This window comes from Hoplias malabaricus, chromosome 3, assembly GCF_029633855.1.
Source record: "Hoplias malabaricus isolate fHopMal1 chromosome 3, fHopMal1.hap1, whole genome shotgun sequence".
NCBI lineage: Eukaryota > Metazoa > Chordata > Actinopteri > Characiformes > Erythrinidae > Hoplias > Hoplias malabaricus.
The window spans coordinates 69969310-69989725 of NC_089802.1; the positions used below are offsets into that span (position 1 = coordinate 69969310).

At 40.7% G+C, this 20416-nt stretch overlaps 2 protein-coding genes across 4 annotated transcripts in view; both read right to left on the reverse strand.

The window, feature by feature from the left end:
• Positions 1-12088, reverse strand: part of nck2b (NCK adaptor protein 2b) — a 45019-nt gene extending 32931 nt beyond the window's left edge. The window contains exon 1 of one of the 2 annotated variants that reach the window (XM_066664803.1): positions 11888-12088. The gene's annotated coding sequence lies outside the window, so the exon portion shown is untranslated. Of the gene's footprint in view, positions 1-11865 lie in introns of both variants that reach the window. The other variant, XM_066664804.1, reaches the window with a different exon arrangement.
• Positions 12089-17059: 4971 nt separating this feature from the next.
• On the reverse strand, positions 17060-19987 carry dph3 (diphthamide biosynthesis 3). 2 transcript variants are annotated; one of them, XM_066665977.1, is made up of 3 exons: positions 19724-19987; positions 19090-19164; positions 17060-18354 (listed from the first exon to the last, which is right to left on the reverse strand). In XM_066665977.1, exons 1-3 carry the CDS (start codon positions 19862-19864, stop codon positions 18286-18288), a joined length of 285 nt encoding a protein of 94 aa, XP_066522074.1. In that variant the 5' UTR covers positions 19865-19987; the 3' UTR covers positions 17060-18285. The 2 variants fall into 2 exon arrangements, with proteins under 2 accessions (XP_066522074.1, XP_066522075.1); XM_066665978.1 differs by having other exon boundaries at positions 19757-19967.
• Positions 19988-20416: the final 429 nt, after the last annotated feature.

A 20416-nucleotide genomic window follows, 5' to 3' on the forward strand; every position in this document is an offset into this window, starting at 1 on the left:
TTGTTGGTTTTGGTTTTCAAATAACCAAAGTTTTAAAAGATGGAAAGGATACTATCCCATAATAAGATACTGTATGGCTTTGTATGGATGCTGTAAGTGGCAGAAATGGGCTTGTTTACAATACACTATATGTATCTCAAATACTTTTTCTGTGGTTTGTGAATAGCCTGGGATTGACAAACCGAACCCAGTAAAACTTCACTCCCTCTATGGTTGCCACATAGAAGCAAACAACGTATTTTTGTCATGCCACAATATGTTGACAAATTTGCATTTTACTGAAAGGTATTTGCAATAACTGAACATAGACAATGTCATGTACATCCATGTGCAGGTGTCCAAAAGCACACAACCTCCCATGCTACACTTTTATTTCAGCTTCAATTCTTCTACTGTGTTGCCCACTCTGAAGTTGGGTGGTCAGCACTCTTCAAATAGGTTCTGCTGCTCAACAGACTTGAAAGCATGAGCAGCACGTTGAAAAACCGCCATGGGTGGATTAGAATTGGTTCTAATCTGAAATAAATACTGTGTAGCTGTGTAGTTTTGTTGTTTCAAACCAAATATCCATCTACCACATCTGTAAGACATGGACAGTTTTTGCAGACGAATACACTACCTCTATTTCGAATAGGAAAAGAATCCTATTGACTCAAAGGACTGTTCCAATAGAAACCCGTGGGCACAGGCTTCAGCATGTTGTCCATGGTAATTCAACAAATAATACATATGCAGCAGATAGAGGTTCACTTCAGAAATTCTGCAGTCGTCTTCAGTACTCATGCTGGGCATATAAAACTATAGCTTCGCATGCTTATCCAGAATGACAGCAAACCTAAAATAACACAAGAAATGGGTGCTCTAGAATTAGCAAGTTCTTTTACTAGGCATTAGTCACTGTGATTCATAATGCAAGCTAATGAAGACATCAGCTGCCTCATTAAAAGGATGTGAAGAGGGAAGAGCGGTGCTATTCAGACCTCGGATCCGATGAAGATTTTTTCCTGACATTGAGATGGTCTTATAATTGCCCAGTGCAGCGGAGTTCAAGCAAAAGTTCTATTAGTACGAAGGAAGTGACTAATGCATTTAATTTAGTGAAATGTGTTAGTGTTCCCTTTCCAAGAAAATGATGTATTCCATTATAAACAACAAACAGAATATTGTAATCAATGTGTGTTGGGCTGATATCAGGAGAAAATGTAGGACCAGATAGGTTTGGCGTGATTCATGCAAATCCTAGTGCAATTATTTTATTTTAAATATTTTCTGCCTTATTCCAGACCTAAGGAACAGAACTACAAAATGTAAACACATGCTTAAAGCTCATATTAAGGGAAGTGGTTCCAATACAAATAGCGATTTCTTTTCTGGGGATTAGTTTATAAAAGGGACAAAGACTAGATATTTTATCTAGCAATACTTAAGGTTTCAATTTACTTATCAGAGTAAAACTCTCTCTATTGAGTCCAATCTGCTGAACCTTTGGTTACTGCACTCATTTTTTCCCCACACAATGGAAATATATTTATACCTTTACTTTCAGTGAAAATGAATTACTAAAAGAGGGATTCGCCCGAATAATATGCATCTTCAAAAGGGGACATTGAGTTGAGAGAGAGGAGGAAGAGAAGAAGAAGAGGGGGGGAGGGGAAAAAAATAAATAAAATAAAATAAAAAAAGACCTTTTCAGTGCATTTACACAACGATTTACACATCTGAAGCCCACTAAACCAAAAAGTGTGAAACAAAACCACCCAGTGAGTTATTTGTGGTCTGCCCACGTCTGAAAAAATTGGATCAAATGAGGGATTCTTATTTGGTGTTGCTGCTAATGTAGAGTGCAGTCTTTAGATTTGTCCCACATTGTTATTTGAAAGTCACAGTGCTGGAGACGAGGTTAAACAGAATAAAACAACGAGAACAGAGACATTGCTACTGAATAAAAATGATGAAATATGAGAACAGAGAATGAGAGAACAAAGCAAAGATGGCTAAAAACCAGAGCTTCTGCTCCTTACACCTGGCCTTACCTGCTGAACTGAGCCATGTCTCAATATTCATTTAGAAGAACAGTCGCTTAAATCACTTGTTTTGAAGAGGGCTGTTTAGACAGGGGAACTACAATGTTGTGGTGTTAGATCCTTGAGGTATTTTGACAAAGCATTTCACAATAGGTGTTCGATATTGCCATAAAATAATATCACAATATTCCAGGGTATTTTGGCCATAGCGATATTCTTGGTAATATTAATAAAAACACTGAAAAATACTTTTATTAATTTAAAAAAAAAAAACTATTGAAACAAAATGTATTACTATTAATTATATTAAACAAAATACACAATACCATGATTTATTGTACATCGGGTATTTTGTAACCAAACAACCTCCATATAACTGAAGTCACTCCCCTTTTTTTTCGAGAAAATTCATCCGCCTCAGAGCCACTTTCCACTGTGTCTAAATGACTCATGTAAAGAACGTAGGCCGTATTATGGGTAACTTCATTATGTAAACAGGTCAGAATATCACTATTATCACGATTTTTTATACCGTTTTAGAATGCATGACGATATTATCATGAACAATACGACATGGCACAGCCCTATTTCACAGACATATTAAGACCCTATGACAGTATGCACTTGTAGAAAAAGAGGTAGAATATGTCCCTTTTAAGGGATGCAAGATGAATTCCTTGATATGCAGGAGGAAAAAATAAAAAGCACAGAAGCCTTCCACTGTTTCCTCCCCTGCCTCACAAGCACTTCATCATGAAAAGCTGCGTGTCAACTGCAACTTGTTCTCTCAGCCTTCTCAGCGCACATTTTATAAGTAGAAAGAGCAGCTTTGTGCAGCGGTAAGGTGTCACTAGGTGCATATGGATTAAATACAACTAGCAGACTACTGCCTCCACAAGCAGACAACTGTGACTTGACAAGGAGTTTCAAGGAAGACAGAAGTGATTGAGTGAGACTCAAGGGACCAAGCGTTCAGACAAATTGCCTCGATCACAATTAGAAGCTGTATTGCATAGCAAGAAAAGTGGTGTTTTGAACGACGGCTCATTTCGAGTCGAGACAGTCTAATTGCTGACCTTCTTCTCAAAGATGCACAATTAGACACACTCAGATAGCAATATTGCAGAAGAGATACAAATAAATTGAGAGGCGAGAGAGACAGGAAAAAAAAGAGAAGGCAAACTACATCTCTAGAGGAAGTGGGACAAAGCAGGTAAGTGAAGCTCATGAAATATTAGTGGCAATCTTGAACCCAGGAGGGGCCCAAACATTTGCAGCAGCATCACAATCTGAAAATCTGTTATTTGTCAAAAAGGTGGAGGTGCTATTCACTCATACCTCATTATAAGTAAATTATGTACCACAGAGGAGCTCAAACAAGCCTTCTCTGGGCTACTAGTATACAATGTTCCTTGACACAGAAAACACACCATAGCCTTTGTGCCTTGAGCGCAGCACAATAACTGCAGCAACAAGCATCTGCTCAACTATGCTCCATTATGAAACAGCCCACTGGGAACACTGTGATAGTGTGGTGTAATATCACTTTACGCAATGTTCCCATTACTCTAAATGTTTTTGATCAAACAAGAAATGTACTGTATCCAAGTTAAGATGCAAATGTACCTAGTAAAAATATGCACATTGCATGCCCAAATGTTCACATATTTCCCTCAAAATGCTAGAGTAGGCATAACAAACATTAGCTTTACAATATTATGAATATGTTTAGTAAATTATAACTGCGCTGATGTGCTTGTCTGCGATTAGCAGTCACTTTCTCTGGGCTCCACAACACTGAGCTGAATGCTGAAATCACAAACAGGTGGAGGGAAGTCTTGTTGAAAGGAAGGGCGTGGCTGAATACAGAGCATTTGTTTTGGACCAAAATTCTGTGACTGGGTGGAAAATTTATTGGCAGAAAGGATCATGTACAGAATATTTAACATACTGTTAAATTGGATATTATACCACACAGTTACGGGGTCTTAATGAAACTGGAATCTGTAAGGGCAAAACACTGCAAGAATCAAACCATACAGCATTGTTCTCCCCCTGTCTAAATAGCCCTGTTCAAAGCAACCAGTTCCAGCAACTGTTCCTTTAAACAAGAATGAGCCACAGCTCAGATCATCACGAGGTGCACAGGAGTGAGGAACGAGAAGCAGAAGCTTTGTTTTTTAGCCAAATTCACTTGGTCCGTTCTTGGCCCGCTCATTTCTTTTGATCCATTTAACCAGTCTTTGTGCGCTCACAAACACAGGTCCAGTGCCGTAACTGGAAACACTCGGACGAGGAGGCGGGGACGATGCACTAGATGCAACAACAAAATCAGAAAGGCTTGTTCTTGTGTTTTCTGACTTAGGCAGACTAAGAAAACAAACTGGTTTGCCTCGTTTTATAATTTGTGTGTTGGTAGTCACACCAAATTCCCAAGTGTATGGGCTAACGCACTGAAAAATGCCATTTTGTGAAAATTTAATAATATAAAAATATATATGACATATTACTATTAGTAGACAAGTTGCAGGGGGAAAAATAATAATATGAAAGGGGGGAAAATATATAAATAAAATAAAACACCCCACAATCCATATATAACACCAAGGGTGAGACTGACCTTCTAGTACTAACACTCTGAAACCAGTAACAGAGGTAGCGCACAGGACCACTTTTTAACTCTGAGCGCATCTGGAGTGGCGAAGGTCATCCCACTTAATTAAGCTATTTGGAGAGTGAGAGGTCTGGCAACACTTCGCACCCGTTGTGAGAAAAAGAGAGCCAAGCCTGAGCAGCTTGCCGGACAAGCAGTAATTTCTCTTGACAGGTTTCATCATTGCCATACACTCTCCCTCCAACACTTTCTCTTCCTCCTTCCATTCCTAACACATACATCCACACATTCACTAGCTGGTAGTCCCCACACACACACAACCAGCACTCTGGACAGATTCTGTTATAAAGAGATAAAGCTGAACTGGTGACGATAATTCCCTGGCACACCCAAGAGAAGGAATACTTCCTAAGCTGCATACAACCCACATAATAAACTTTTATTTGCACATAAAAGTAACTCTGCTTTTCAATGCAGTTGTGTAAACAGACATATGCTTGAGAGTATTTTGCATGATGTCCATAAAAGTAAGAATCACTCATTGCAGTACAGGACATAAATGCGAGTGTCTAATCACGCTTCACTCCAATTATTCAATATTTTTTCAACATTTCAGCAGATTGCTGAAACTGTGCATGATTAGAAGCCTTTCTGTGCCACTGTTTGAGCAGCCAGTGTTCATCTAAAGGACAAGCCTGCCCACATTCAAAACATACAAAGCTGTGACTCATATGGAATAGTTTCCAAATCAACATGAGCTAGACTAAATTAACAGGAAATCCTTAAGCAAATTTCAGCAGATCAAACTAATCATTTTCATTTGCCATATATGTAGCTTTAATGCAAAGTAGTAAACCATGGCAAGCACTTCTAGACCATTAGTATGTTCTAATAGGCTCTTAGTCCTCTTGGAGAAGTGTAGTTCACATGCTGCAGCATTGATGGCGTACTATTACGGTAGGGCAGGTCTGTTTTACAGTGTATACACTGCACTACATTTGTCCGAATTAGGCTGCATAAAATAGTCCCAGACATTCTCTCTCTCTCTCGTGTGTCAGTTATAACAGTCCGTGTAAAAAGACGGGGATTAAACAAAGCCTCTATTTTTTTGTAATAAAACGTATTCAAGTTACTTGTATAATTGCTTCAGCCCCATTGCCTGCTGATGGTCCAATATGAATGACTGACATATATTACATACCAGGAAAAATTAATCGGAAATATATTGTGTTAGCTGGCGCTAAAGGGGACATACAAAGTAATGTCTGTATCTGGAGCTCCACCAACCCACAAAACAAAAAAGTCCACCTACCAGTCTTTTTTGTGAGCTGCCAACAGAAAAAAAAACTGGAGAAATAAGTGTACTGTTTAAATACGGCAAAAACAAGTACGACAAATCAAAAGTGACTGAAAACTAGTGCTTCTGCTCCTCACGCCCCACCCTTGGGCTCCTCACATTTAAAAGTAAACAGAGGTTCATACACATGCCACAGTTTAGATGAAAGGCAGCTAGTTCAAACAGCTGAAACACTGGTGCTGCAGATAGTACAGTTCTTCCTTTTCATCTTTTCCTTTTAAAACAACATCTGAGAATATGTTGAAGACTGTGGAGAAAAGTTCTTAATGACATTGTTTAAGATAAAAATCTAATATTTCCGGTTGGTGTAATCTGCAAAAGGACCGATAATATGATAATAAAGCTACATGCGTGTGCACTGCAAGGTGCATGCTGTGCCTGCGGCAGATTTTTTTTTTTATTACACCTCAAAAGAAACGTTTAAGAAAATCACTTTGCCATATTCATGAAAAAGGCCCAGGTCCAGCTCTTCCCTAGTTGTCTATTACCTAGTCCGTAATAATAATAAAACATTTTATACGTATATAGTGCCTTTCAGAACCCCAAGAACGCTTTTCAATTTATGTGGGGGTGGGGCTTTAAAGAGAGTGGAAGAAAGTAGAGAAAAGGTAGGATTTTTGTTGAGATTTAAACACAGAAAAAGTCGTTTTAGACAGAAATAAAGGAAACGCACCATTTTTTTGAAACCACTGAAGACAGACTGCACTTCCCATTAAACAAGATGTGACATCTGCATTATGTTTTTAGCAAATCAATTTTAGAATTACGTTAACTAAAGCAAACAAACCCACACACGCTCCAAAACGTTAACTCAACATACACCTCTAAATTTCTCACAAAGCACTGAAATAGAAAGCAGTGTGAACATCATTATGCGGTTGTTTACACTCCCTGAAAACTATTCTAGTAACATTAAGCCAAATGTGCAACATAAGATACGTTACCCAATGACTAACACAATGCAAGCTTTCGTCAGAATGCATCACCTGCAAACGGAACGTACAGAGAATTTGAGTAAGGACATAAACCTGCTTTAAAGTTTCTATTATTGCAGACATATATTTTCAAATATACCTTATAATAATTGTACCACTGTCAGCATATGTTGAGCCAGTTACTATTTTGTATTAACCTAGTAAAATGCATTCTAGTTCACTGCATAGATCCTTATTGCCTAGACTAAAAAGACTACAAGCCAAAGTAATATTCAAGATAATATACTTTATACTATACTAACATAATAATAAAGTCAATACCTCGTTTGTCGAGGTGGCAGCCCTTCATTTTTATTTAATAGTAGTTCTGGGTGCTAACAGAAAGGTTAAGCCAGACCTTTCATTTCTTATCAGCAACACTGCAACGTAAAATTACTTGTGACAAGCGTACAAAACCTGTTTTATTCCCATCTGCATATCTAATGCAAATGTCATGAGTGGTTTGATACTGGAAAAAAAAATGCTGAAATAACAGATAGACTTCCAAGTGAAAACACTCAATTTGTACTTGCCAACGGCTAGGAGAAAAAGGCCTGAACACATGCGCCGAACGTGAGTCAGGGCTGTTCTCCTGCTCACATACAAATATAGGAGATCATATTTTCCAGATCTGTAAAGAGGTATATGTAACAATAGGGGAATTATTCTTGAGGTTCTCTAAAGGCTCTTCTGGTTGCCAATACATACAGAATACAACGTAGAACATCGATAAACTTACAAATATGTCCTCTGTTGAGGGATGTAAACCTGTCTGTACATAACTGATTACAGACTTGTTGTGTAATCAGTTGTGTAATATATTATACCCAAGACTAGTCTTACAACTAGTGCAACAACTACAGGAAGTATTCCTTTATTAATATATGTCAATATCTCAGTTTACAATTAGTACAGCAACAAAGTCAAACTCTTACAAGAGCGGAGAAGCTTCAAAGAAATGCTTCATGATCCCAGCATATTTCTGATATTCCTAATGACACTGAAAATTTCAACTTAGAAGGAATACCTCCCACAGTCCCCTAGAGAGGAGTTGCCGTCTTTGCTGAGGCCAGCAACAGCAAGGAACAAACAAAAAGCCAAAAATAAAATCTTTTGTACTTTCATGAGCCATTAAATTTTATTTTTAGCAGGGGCTTCAAAGTTATGGGTTATTATAAAATCAATGAATCATAAAATGAGCATCACTTAGAAAACCGGTCCACTGAAAAGGTTTGGTCTCTTTTAATACATGAGGTGATATGAAACGTCCGATATTGTGTTCTGCTAAAAAAGAAAATACATGAAAATGGAAGGCGGCACAGCAGGGAGTGTCGCAGTCACACAGCTCCAGGGACCTGGAGGTTGTGAGTTCGATTCCCGCTCCGGGTGACTGTCTGTGAGGAGTGTGGTGTGTTCTCCCTGTGTCTGTGTGGGTTTCCTCCGGGTGCTCCGGTTTCCTCCCACAGTCCAAAAACACACGTTGGTAGGTGGATTGGCAACTCAAAAGTGTCCGTAGGTGTGAATGTGTGTGTCTGTGCTGCCCTGTGAAGGACTGGCGCCCCCTTCAGGGTGTATTCCCGCCTTGCGCCCAATGATTCCAGGTAGGCTCTGGACCCACCGCGACCCGGAACTGGATAAGCGCTTACAGATAATGAATGAATGAAAGAAAATGGAATACACAATAGAAAAAATACAATAATGAATATCCTCAGTAGACAAATCACTATATACAAACACTGCCATCAACTTTTACACATACTGAGTACTTTAAGAAAATGTTCAGATCTTTCTGGCAACTGCCTGATATCCCTGATGACATTGTCAGTGTTGGCTTAGAAGGCTGAAAATGTCCCACAGTCCCACAGCTGAGATGCCATCTTTGCTGACACCAGCAAAAACATCAAAAAAAGTCCTTCATTCAACAGTTCTAACCAATAAAGAAATGCTAAAAAAAGTAACTCAGCAGGGAAATATCTTCCGCAGAAAGGGGTATCCAGGGCTCATAAAAGCCATGGCCCATCTGAAAAATTAAGTAACAAGCCCTCAAACCTCCCTGAAAGGAAACTATTCTGATGAGCCAGCACTTCAACAAATCTCCTTCTGAACTGAATGTAGAGCCATATGTGGAAGTCAGTGACTAAAACAATTTGTCCCCTTCAGAGAAACTTTTAGCAGCAACTATTTTTAGGGAGTTTCATTCTTCTTTTTTTTTCCTGGCACTGATGAGGCACATAAATCCAATGAAATATTGAGGTACTACATTTTCCCAGACAGTTAATAAAATATGCATCATCAACACACGCTAAGCCACCAACCACCCTGCCCCCTGCTCTCTGTGCAGAGGGATGCTAATGGATTCACATGGCCTACAGATTTCTACAAAGTGGTAAAAGGGCTATTTATGTATGGGAATACAGACGGCAATAGCAGCCATGCATAATGTGTTCCTTTTATAAATCATAGCCCAGTATTTAACACCAACACCGGGGCTGGGGGAAAACACTGACATATTACTCCATAGGATTTCCTTGATCAAGGTTGACTTGATAAGGTTTACTTCTTCAAATTAGACATAATTAATGATTTCCTTTAAATTGGAGGTGGAAAAAAATATGCTAGTGTTCATCTATTCATTCATTAGTTCATCTACTGGCATAAGGGTGGCTGGACAAATTTACCTCCAGAATTCTTGCAGACCTAAGTTAGCAACATATTCTCCCAACCCTGTCTTGTAATTCCTCTCATTGCAAGAAAATATTTAATAATCTTTATAAGTACATGCAAATATTTAGCAATAATTTATCAAAACTCCAAAGTGAATCCCAAACAAATGTCATTAGAATAAAGGAATACGTCTACGGTGAGTATGCAATATATATGCCGTACCTCCCTTAAGTTTAGCTCATCCTACAAACAGCCTACAACTTACAAAAATAAAGCTTAGCTATGAATTAAAGCTGTATAATAATGTGTACGTTGAGTATGAGGAAAGTCAGACCAATTTCTTATAATTAAAGGGAAAAAACACAGTTTCCCTCACAATTAAAAATTGCAGCAGCAGGGATTACGGAGCTCAAACACAGACCCAAACGTGTTATTTTTGGCTCAGCTGACCCCAAGCTGGGGCAACAGCAGCAGCGAACACATCAATAGAGGTTGAGGTCAGAGCTTAAGCTATGCTTAATGCGCTTCATACAGATGTATAAGAAGAGGGGGGAAAAATACTGTTATATTTTACAAACATTAATCAATATGATTCAGATATTCAGATCATCTTCCCCATAGTTCTTCTACATAAAAGTCTGTCTACATTAGTATTCCAAGTAGACCTTTGGACACAAATCTTTCTTAGGGTAAAAGGAAAAGCTGTTTTCTCAGGAGTCCCCAACGCAAATAAAGATGTTCAGCCTTTATGTTAAAAGTCACGATGTATATGATATATGCCTAACACTCACAAAGACTCAAAACAACGCTTCATCTGAGATGGGAATGAAAATGGTAATGAGAAGGGTGTATAAGAGATTTAAACGGATTGGTGTGTGGGCATGAGAGAGACAGATTTGTATAAACATTTTTGTTTAGGAACCACTGAGAGATCCAAGACTCGAGAAGCACTGCTGTGTTGGACCCATATCAGTGCAAGACACACAAATACCACCACAAATGTGTGAGGGTTTGTGTGTGTGGAGGAATGCTCCTCACCATTAAACACCAGGAAGAATGGGGACTAAATATATGCAGAGCAAGATGACTGAAAAGTGAACCTGTTTGGTAAGTGATATATAGGGAATGAGTGTACAAAATGAGGTCATTATATTGTTTTGAGTGGATTCCTCTTCATCAGGATGTATATCTGCCTGCCTACAAAAAAACAAACAGGAGTACACAACCACAAAACACCTGTTTAGAAAGAAAGGCTTTTCCGTTCACTCACACTCTCCTGTCATTGTGGAACTGTACAAAGCCAAAACAATACACTGGGGTTTACTGCAAGCATCAAGCAAGCCACCCAGCCTCAGCCAACATTAAATCTTTGCAGGGAAACTAAACGAGGCTGGCCTTTCCCCAAAGAGGGCCATGTACCACAAACCAGCCTTTTAAAAGTCACCATATATCAAACCCGAAGAGGCTGTTCCGAAATTTACTACAAAAATATCAAAACCCCACACTGGCCACTTCGTCTCCCCGTGAGAAAAATCACAGCAAAACTTTCAGGTTTTAATAAATCCAGTCTGAGAGACCGACATGATAAACGGGTTAAACCTTAACCGCGGTGCCGTTTCAAAGCTGGCGTGAAGAAAATACAAAACCAGCAACTGATAAAAACAGCCAGTGAAGATAGGTACAATTTCATGGCTTGTCCTGGACATTAAAAAATTGCAAAAAGGTGCCCTGAACCCTTAAACGGTCATTTTTTCCTCACACAACGAACCGCCACAATGCCTAGCTATTGTACTAACGTTAGCTAACGTTACCGTGGCGTGGGCACACAAAAGCCTCGGTACGGTGCCCAGTATCGGTGAACCATGAGCAGGATTTAACAGCTCGTTTCTCCCACTTTCTTTCTTCTAACTTTACTTCTAAAGCCGCTCTTCGCCTATCGAAAGACTCTTCCCGAAACCACAAAATTGTGGTTTAGTTCAAGCCGCGTATAAAAAAAACACAAAAAGCCCGAACTGCACCTCCCTCCAAGCATGAGGCTGAAGTTGGCTTCTTATCCGATTTTTCCGTTCCACCTTAAATGGTTCGGCAGTTCCCATTAACGTTTACATTCAAAGTCCCGGGAATGAATGCAGCCGCTGGACTAGTAAAGGTGGAACAGAAAATTCGGTTAAGAAGCCAACTTCAGCTCCATCTATCAAGAGAACTTTACAAAGCTAGCTAACGTTAACGTACATTTCGGTTCGGCGGTGCTCACCTTACAGGTCACTTCGAGAGGCAGGACGATGGTGAGAGAATAACCCAAATCGTCCTATTCGGGTAAGGAGTCTTCACACGGAGGTTTTCTGCTTGAAAATCCGTCCGAGTCGGTCCTGGCTTCTTTATCCCGCTCCCTCGAAGTCCTCCCGCCGCCACAGCGCCGAGCAGCTCCGCTGTCCCTACTGCTTTACTGCTGCTCGCCTACTCAGCCCCACGCTGGGTTGCCAGGTTCAACGAAAACCTACAGCTCATCAAATGCTGAAACCTACCCGAAATATTTAGCATAAGGTTCGTGTACAGACTTTATTTAGTCAGCACTAAAAAGGGACATTTTATAAATTAAAATTATATTATTATTATTATTAAAAATAAATAATTACTTGTGTGAAAGATGAACTATTTCCTAACATCTCTTTAAAGACCCCCTCCAGGGGAAATCACATTTTTACACTTTTTAACACATCCACGTGTTGTTTCTTTTAAAGCTAGATTATGTATCTCGGGTGAAATAAGCAGTTAGTGCTATGGCTGAGCATCCTTGCTTTGAAGCTCCAGCTTTCCAGAGACAGTCTCAAATGTGCGGATTCAGACAGCCAGGTTTCCTCATATGATAAACCTAAGGAACCAATCCTATCAACTTGCGTGACTGGGCTATTGAGCTTCAGGTGAGCGATGGAGAAGTGTGTGGAGATAGAGGAGGTGACTAATTGCATATTCATAAACCCATAAGTAGTGAATGAAAACGAAGGTGTAGAGTTATATTTAAGCTACTTTTAAGACATTAAGTTTTTTATCTTGGAAATAACTAATATATGCGTCATTTTGATGAACAAAGATGAGTTGGTACGTGTTTAATAAAGGACAGGAGGGGGCAAAACATAGTTTAGCTAATGAAATCTCCCTGAAATAAAGTGTATTTATGTTTATTATTATTAAAAAATATTTTTAAAGCATAAATACACTAATGGTGCAATATTGTGCTTTTCAGAATTAAGTTATTTTTAAACACTTTCCTTTCAATCTACGACAGGGTACCGATCATGGGAACCTGGCAACCCTGACCCCACTCGCCTGAGGGCTGCCGGGTGACGTCACCGAGGCAACACTGGTCTCTACAAATGCTTACCATCAAAAGTTTAAAAATAAGGAAAAATGTCGATTATTTTTAACACGTCTGTAAGCTAAAATACAAAACTCTCATTGTCAGTTTTATTAGCTCCATTTACCCTGTACGTGTACTCTGTAATTCTCCATACTAGTTAGTAGGTATTAGTTCATTTGTGGTCCTGCAGGTATTTGTGTTGTGGGTGGATCGTCCTCAATGCCTCGGAGACACTGACGTGGTGGTGACGTGTTAGTGTATGCTGCGCTGGTACAAGTGGATCAGACACGGCAGTGCTGCTGGTGTTTTTAAACCCTGTGCCCATTCACTGTCCACTCTCTTAGACACACCTTTACTGGTCTCTTGCCACACAACAGTTTGTGTTAATCATTCCCTGCATATTGATCTATGGTGGATCTTTTTAGTTGGTGGACTATTCTAGGCCCAGCAGGAACAACTCCAACAGTACTGCTGTGTCTGATCCACTCAAATGAGCACAACACCCATTATGAACACCGCCATATCAGTGTCCACCACTCTGTAGGATCCTGACAATTGTTTTAAAGTTTGAAATAGGGCTAAAAAGTATGCAAAGAAACAAATGTAATACAATCTGTAAGTGTAGCAGTACACTACAAAGTGCTGATACAATGTACAGTGAGTTTAGAAACAAAAAGGTAATTGTAAAATTTGACTAGCAGAGATGACTTGGGCACCTAGTGTTGTCCTTACCAAGTGTGTTGAGCTAATCCTGACGATGTACTTCGCAGCATTTGTCCATTTTTAATGAATCATAAGGCAGGAATAAAAGCATGAAAATAAGAATACTATCCCTGGACCTTAAATGTATTCCTAACTATAGTATGACCCCTATATTTTGGCTGCAGTGTGTGGGTATATTTGCTGACTGGCACCACTCTTTTAGTCATTCCCAGAACACAGGGCCCATAACAGAGCACAGGGCCTGGGGGTAGTGTCTGACGGCAAGCGCCTGGTGGCTGGGAAGCCCATGTGACCCAGCCAGGCTCAGCCCAAAAAGGCAACGTGGGAAGATCATGTGGGCCAACCACCATCAAGATCCAGGTTAGGGGTATGGTGCAATGCACATTGGGCACGGAGCAGGGGTGAAGGGGCCCCTGGTGTCATGGAGCTTGGCAGCAGAAACTGGTCCTTGGCATGTGGACCATAACCTCCCTGGGGTGAAGGAGTCAGAGCTGGTGCGGGAGGTTGAGAGATACCAGTTAGATATAGTTGGGCTCACCTCCACACACAGTGTGGGCTCCGGAACCAAACTCCTTGATAGGAACTCTCTCCTACTCAGGAGTTATACAGGGTGAGAGGCGCTGGACTGGTGTGAGGATACTCACAAGCCCCAGGCTGGCAGATGTACAATTGGAGTTTGTCCCAGTAAAGGAGAGGGTCGCCTCAATGCAGCTTAGGCTTGCAGAGAGGAAAACTTTGATTGTTGTGTGTGCGTATGCACTGAACAGCAACTCAGAGTATTCGGCCTTCTTGGAGGTAGTGAGTGGAGTTCTAGGGAGGATTCCATGCACGGACTCTATTGTTTTGCTGGGGTAATTCAATGCTCACGTTGGCAATGACTGGGAAACCTGGAGAGGAGTGTTTGGGAGGAACGGCCGGCCTGATCTGAACCAGAGTGTTGTGACGTTATTGGACTTCTGTGCCAGTCATGGTTTGTCCATAACGAACACCATGTTTGAACACAAGGTGGCTCAAAATGTACTTGGTACCAGAGCACCCTGGGCCAAAGGTCAGTGATCGACCTTGTGGTCGTGTCTTCTGAGTTGAGCTGTAAACTGATCTCCATCTGATGGTGAGTTGGGTCCATTGGCAGGGAAAGCTGTTGGACAGACCTGGCAGGCCTAAATGTCTTATAGTGGTAACCCAAGAACCCGTTGGTGGACACCAGGGGTGAGGGAAGCTCTCAAGCAGAACGAGGAGGCTTTTCAAGCTTGGCTGGCTAGGTGAACTCCTGATTCCATAAATGGGTACCGGCAGGCGAATAAGGCTGCAGCTGTGGCAGTTGCAGATGCAAAATCCAGAACATGGGAGGAGTTTGGAGAGGCCATGGAGAATGACTTCTGGGCGGCCTCATAGAGGTTCTGGAAAACACTCCGACACCTCAGGAGGGGGAGGGGGGGGGGGGGACTGTCCAAGCTGTGCTCAGCAAGGATGGTGAAACTCTGAAGTCTGACTGAGTGTATTGCTGGGTGATGGAAGGAGCACTTTGAGGAACTCCCAAACCTGAGAGACATGCCTCCTGTGCTGGAGGTAGGGGCAGACACGTCTGGGGTGTCAGATTCCATTTCCTTGGCTGAAGTCACTGAGGTGGTTAAAAAACTTGGCAGTGGCAAAGCCCTGAGAGTGGATGAGATTTGCCCAGAGTTACTGAAGGCCCTTGAAAGTGTGGGGCTGTCTTGGCTGACACGCCTCTACAATATTGCATGGACCTCGGGAACAGTGCCTTTGGATTGGCCAATGGTGGTGGTGGTTCCCATTTTTAAAAACAAGATTGCGGACACAAGTGGCCAAAGTGAGCTTTCTCCAAAAGGTTACGTACTCTCCGTAATCGGGTGAAGAGCTCAGTGATTAGGGAGGAGCTCAGAGAAGAGTCGCTCCTCCTTCATGTCGAGAGGAGTCAGTTGAGGTGGTTGGGACATCTGATGAGGATGCCTCCTGGACGCCTCCAACTGGAGGTATATCAGGCACGTCCATCTGGAAGGAGGCCCTGGGGTAGACTCAGGACATGCTGGAGGGATAAAGTCTCCCAGCTGGCCTGGGGATCACCTGAACCCTGAAATTGATTAAGCAGAAATGATGACGATGATGAAGATGATGACGAATAGCAACTTTACAGGAGATACAGCCATCATTAAATATTCAGAGATTATTTCACTGGGCAGCAACGATATGCTTTATACACCTCTTGTCTAGGCATAATGAGCTAAAAGAAACTCCACAGTGTGCCATTTTGTGATGATGCAACCGAACGTGTCCAAAATGGACTTGATATAGTCACCAATTATCAGGAAGATCTACAAACTTGTGGACACATAAAGTCAGCGCAGATCAAGAAAACCTACACAATCCAGCCATAATATGAAGACCCCCTCCTTATTTCACACTCACTGTCCATTCTCTCAGCACTGACCATACAGAAGCACTTGATAGCTCTACAGTAGCAGAATGTATTGATCTGCATATGTTTTTTCCTGCTTTCACCCTGTTCTTCAATGGTCAGGGCCCTCACAGGACCACCACAGAGCAGATAGAATTCAGGTGGTGGATCATACTCAGCGCTGCAGTGACTTGGCGTGGTTGTGTGTGTTGCAAAGATACACATGGATCAGACACAGCAGTGCTGCAGAAGTTTTTAAACCCCTCAGTACCATATCCCCATCATATCCAGCCAACAGCTTCCTAAGTCCACCGATGACCGACTAGACCAGCTACTAGGACCAGGACCAACACAAAATGTGCAGCAACAGACGAGCTACCGTCACTGACTTTAACTGCAGGTGTGTGGACACTGTTTAAAAACCCCTACACTATATAAGTTGAATGTCTATATTTAGAATAGTGTGTACTGTGTATATAGAAGTCTATACATAGACAGCTGTGACCTACCTCATGCACTAGATAAACGCACATTATGATCAGATATAAATGCACACGCTACTCGTTATGCAGGCCCTCTATATTTAGTGCAGCTGTGCTTTATTTTATTTAGTACATATCCTGCGGTCTAATTCATCCAAGTCTATATGTTATTGCGTATTTTATATTTATTATTACCTTTAAATTTACTTTGCATGACCCTCTGTTAAAATTATTTGATTCATAAGTAAAAAAGAAACACTGTTCCTCACAGAAAGATAGAAAGGAGAACTATTTCACCCTCTAAAGTGCATAATGTAGTCAAAAGATTGAAGGAATGTGGAGGAATTTCAATGTATGGAGTGCAATGGTTTAAGTCCAAGCTGAATAATCATGATCTCCCTCCCTCAGATGGCACTGCATCAGTATCTATCATTTATTTATAGTCAGTATAACCACAGGGACTCAGGTTGACTTTGGCAGACCTTCTACAAGCACTACAAGAACCAGTTACATACACAACATACATATACTTTTACGATGACATTTTTTCCAGGAGTGCCTATGCATAATTTCACCAAGACAATGCAAAACCACATTCTACAGGCATTACAAAGATAGTGCAGGAGCTAGAAAAGTCTGCCTGTGATCCTGACCTGTCCCCAAAAGAAAATGTGTAGTGCATGTCGAAACACACAGTGCAAAAAGGAAGACTGTGTATTTGTGGCGTTAAAGCAACTGAATACGGTTTCAATAACAGAGTTGTATTATAAAATCCAGTGAATGTTTCCTCAGGGTTCGCTAGCTCTCCTGTCTGTTTGCACACACTGAAGGGAGGGGGTGGGCTGTTTGTTTTGCTGTCGAGTTCAAATATTAACAGTCAAAATGATATGCAGCACCTTTGGAACAATTTTCCCACACCACCCCAACAACTTCTAATTTGAGGATGTGTAATGTGTGTCAGTGTGCCACAGCAACAAGTGCACTTGCAATAATTAGTAAACAGTCCACAAATATAACCTACAAACTGTGTGACTATAACCAATAGGTTATAAAAACACACACACACACACATACACACATATATATATATATATATATATAGATATATCCTGATGATTCTAGTTGATGTATATTACAGGGGCAGTGTCTGTTTTCATCCATATTGAATGCTTATCTATAAAAATTAATGTTGTGTCAGTGTGATTTTACACTTTATGCTACACTTCTAACATGTCCATGTATTCCCTGTAACAACGTGAGGCTCATTACTCCCCAAACCTTTTTGTGGTCTGTATGTTAACAGTGAGTTTACTCCAGCAGCTATGAGCCGATTGTCTGATGAATTAGCAGCACCCCCTTCTGACAAAGAGCCATAGTTACAACTAAAAATGTTTCAAATTCCTTAGAATTTATTGTAGTATACACCTAATATAAATATATTCAAATATAGCATCTACATATGCTGTTAAATAAAATAAAATATTTTTATAGCGTTAACTACAGTCAACAGTCCATGTGCAATATACTTCCATCACAAACGTCTCGAGAGCTTGAGAGCCAAAACATCCATAGTGCTGCCTTCAGCACACTGGAGTTCTGACGCCGGAGCTGAGGTCCAAATGTTCCTCTCAAATGTCTTTTTGAGCCAGTACGTTGCTGACCCGCAGTCATCTCTATGCCACCTGGAGTTTAGTTTCAGACGCAGCTGGTGCTTCAATGACTTCTCCACACATAAACTGCTCCTGGAAAAGTAGAAAATATCAACACTACGGGTAATAACACAGATTTAACCCAGGTTCATTTACCAACCCTAAACCAAACACTAAAATCACACTGGGTCAAAGTAGGCATGCATTAGCAATGAGTAATACATTAAAAATAGTTCTCTTTCTTCTATTGATGCTGTGTTTTAGATGAAGAGAAATACTTTATTTAAATTAGAGCCTGACTGAGAGATTGATTGGACAATAACATCAGCAAATAGTAGTGAAGACATAGTACTGCCAGTTTCCATAATTATCCTGTTATTAAAACCCTTTTTAATAGCTAAATTTCAGTAGTGAAATATAAAATTTACCAAAAAGTATTACGTTAATGCATGGATTATATTTTTGTATTCCACACAATAAATAATTCAATTGACATATTCACTCTATTCCCTTCCTTTGGAACATAAGTCTTTCAAGGTCTTTGCTATGAGCTGACACTGGGTCTGAGATCCAGAAGCAATCATCCAACATCAGTATTTGACCTCAGTCATGTTTAACATGGCAGAATGCTACCAAATTCTCTCAATATTTAGTGTCCAGCCTTCCCAGAAAAACAGAGGCTGTTTCTGGGGACAGCTTCCCCGTCAATACTCTTGATTTCCGAACTGAAATTTTGGATGAGCAGATGTCCAAAAACATTTGGCTAGAAGCAGTGATAAGCATGACGACAGTGTGTCAACAACAACAAAAAATGAATGACAATCTTGCCTTGTCATAAATGACTTTCACTATAAGTGAGCAGCTGGGACATGTGGCCACCTCTTCACCATTCTCCAGATCCTCCTGTAAAAATAAACAGGAACATATTGGGAAATCATTGGGGAATAAATAAATAGAGGCTTCAGATATGTCTAAGGGAAAGGGGTAATTACATACAATTAACTAGTCTAGACATCAGACGCATCAAAATAATCTGGATAATATTTTGAAGCAAAATTACATTCTCCAATTTATGACACATAGCTATTTGTGGTGACCTTAAATATTACGAGTGTTATAAATATGAATTCGGAAGTGTTTAGCCTTAATAAACATTAGGCCTCAATTATATAACTGGGTATAAGTGTATAATTTATATTATCCACTCACAGGGTTTCTGACTTTGTTCAGTCTAACGTAGTCTTTATATTAATACATAGTTTTATTCGCCTGAGTGAACTTTCAAACGTTAGCTTAGCATAGATAGTTTTACAGATATTTGGAGCAAGCCACAAGAGCACGAAGGCTTTATCACATTTACTCGCACCTAGATATTAAGTTTCTAGAATAATATTTAAAGTTGTATAGACAAAAAACACGACAATTAGGGAAAAAACAGGAATTTTAGTAGTTAGCAAGTCACCAAAACAGCTCCATTTCCCACATGAACCCTTGCCTTGGTGATGGCGAATCTGTCTCCACACGGACACGGGAAATAATACGTCTCCGTCTCTTCGTCGTATTCGAAGTCCTCTATTTCCACCTCGTCGTGAAAAACCGACATTTTAACGTCACCCTCTCACACCGGCTTTATTTTTACATGCGGCTTGTGACGCACAGGCGCAGGCATTTGTCGTAAGAGGAATTTTACTTCACCCGCCCACAACACAGACGTGTGTTAACCACCAGATGCTGCTGTTTCCACCCGATTCCAGTGCCGCACTTTCAGAGCACCATTTAGTGTATACTATGTACATATTCACATATTGCAGGTTCTTCTCTGTGATTAGATGGATTTGGCTTTAAAAGGGACACACCACATCTCTTTTTTGTATTATATATGCACATTAATCCACCTACCAACGTGTGTTTTTGGACTGTGGGAGGAAACCGGAGCACCCGGAGGAAACCCATGCAGACACAGGGAGAACACACCACACTCCTCACAGTCACCCGGAGGAAACCCATACAGACACAGGGAGAACACACCACACTCCTCACAGACAGTCACCCGGAGGAAACCCACGCAGACACAGGGAGAACACACCACACTCCTCACAGACAGTCACCCGGAGGAAACCCACGCAGACACAGGGAGAACACACCAAACTCCTCA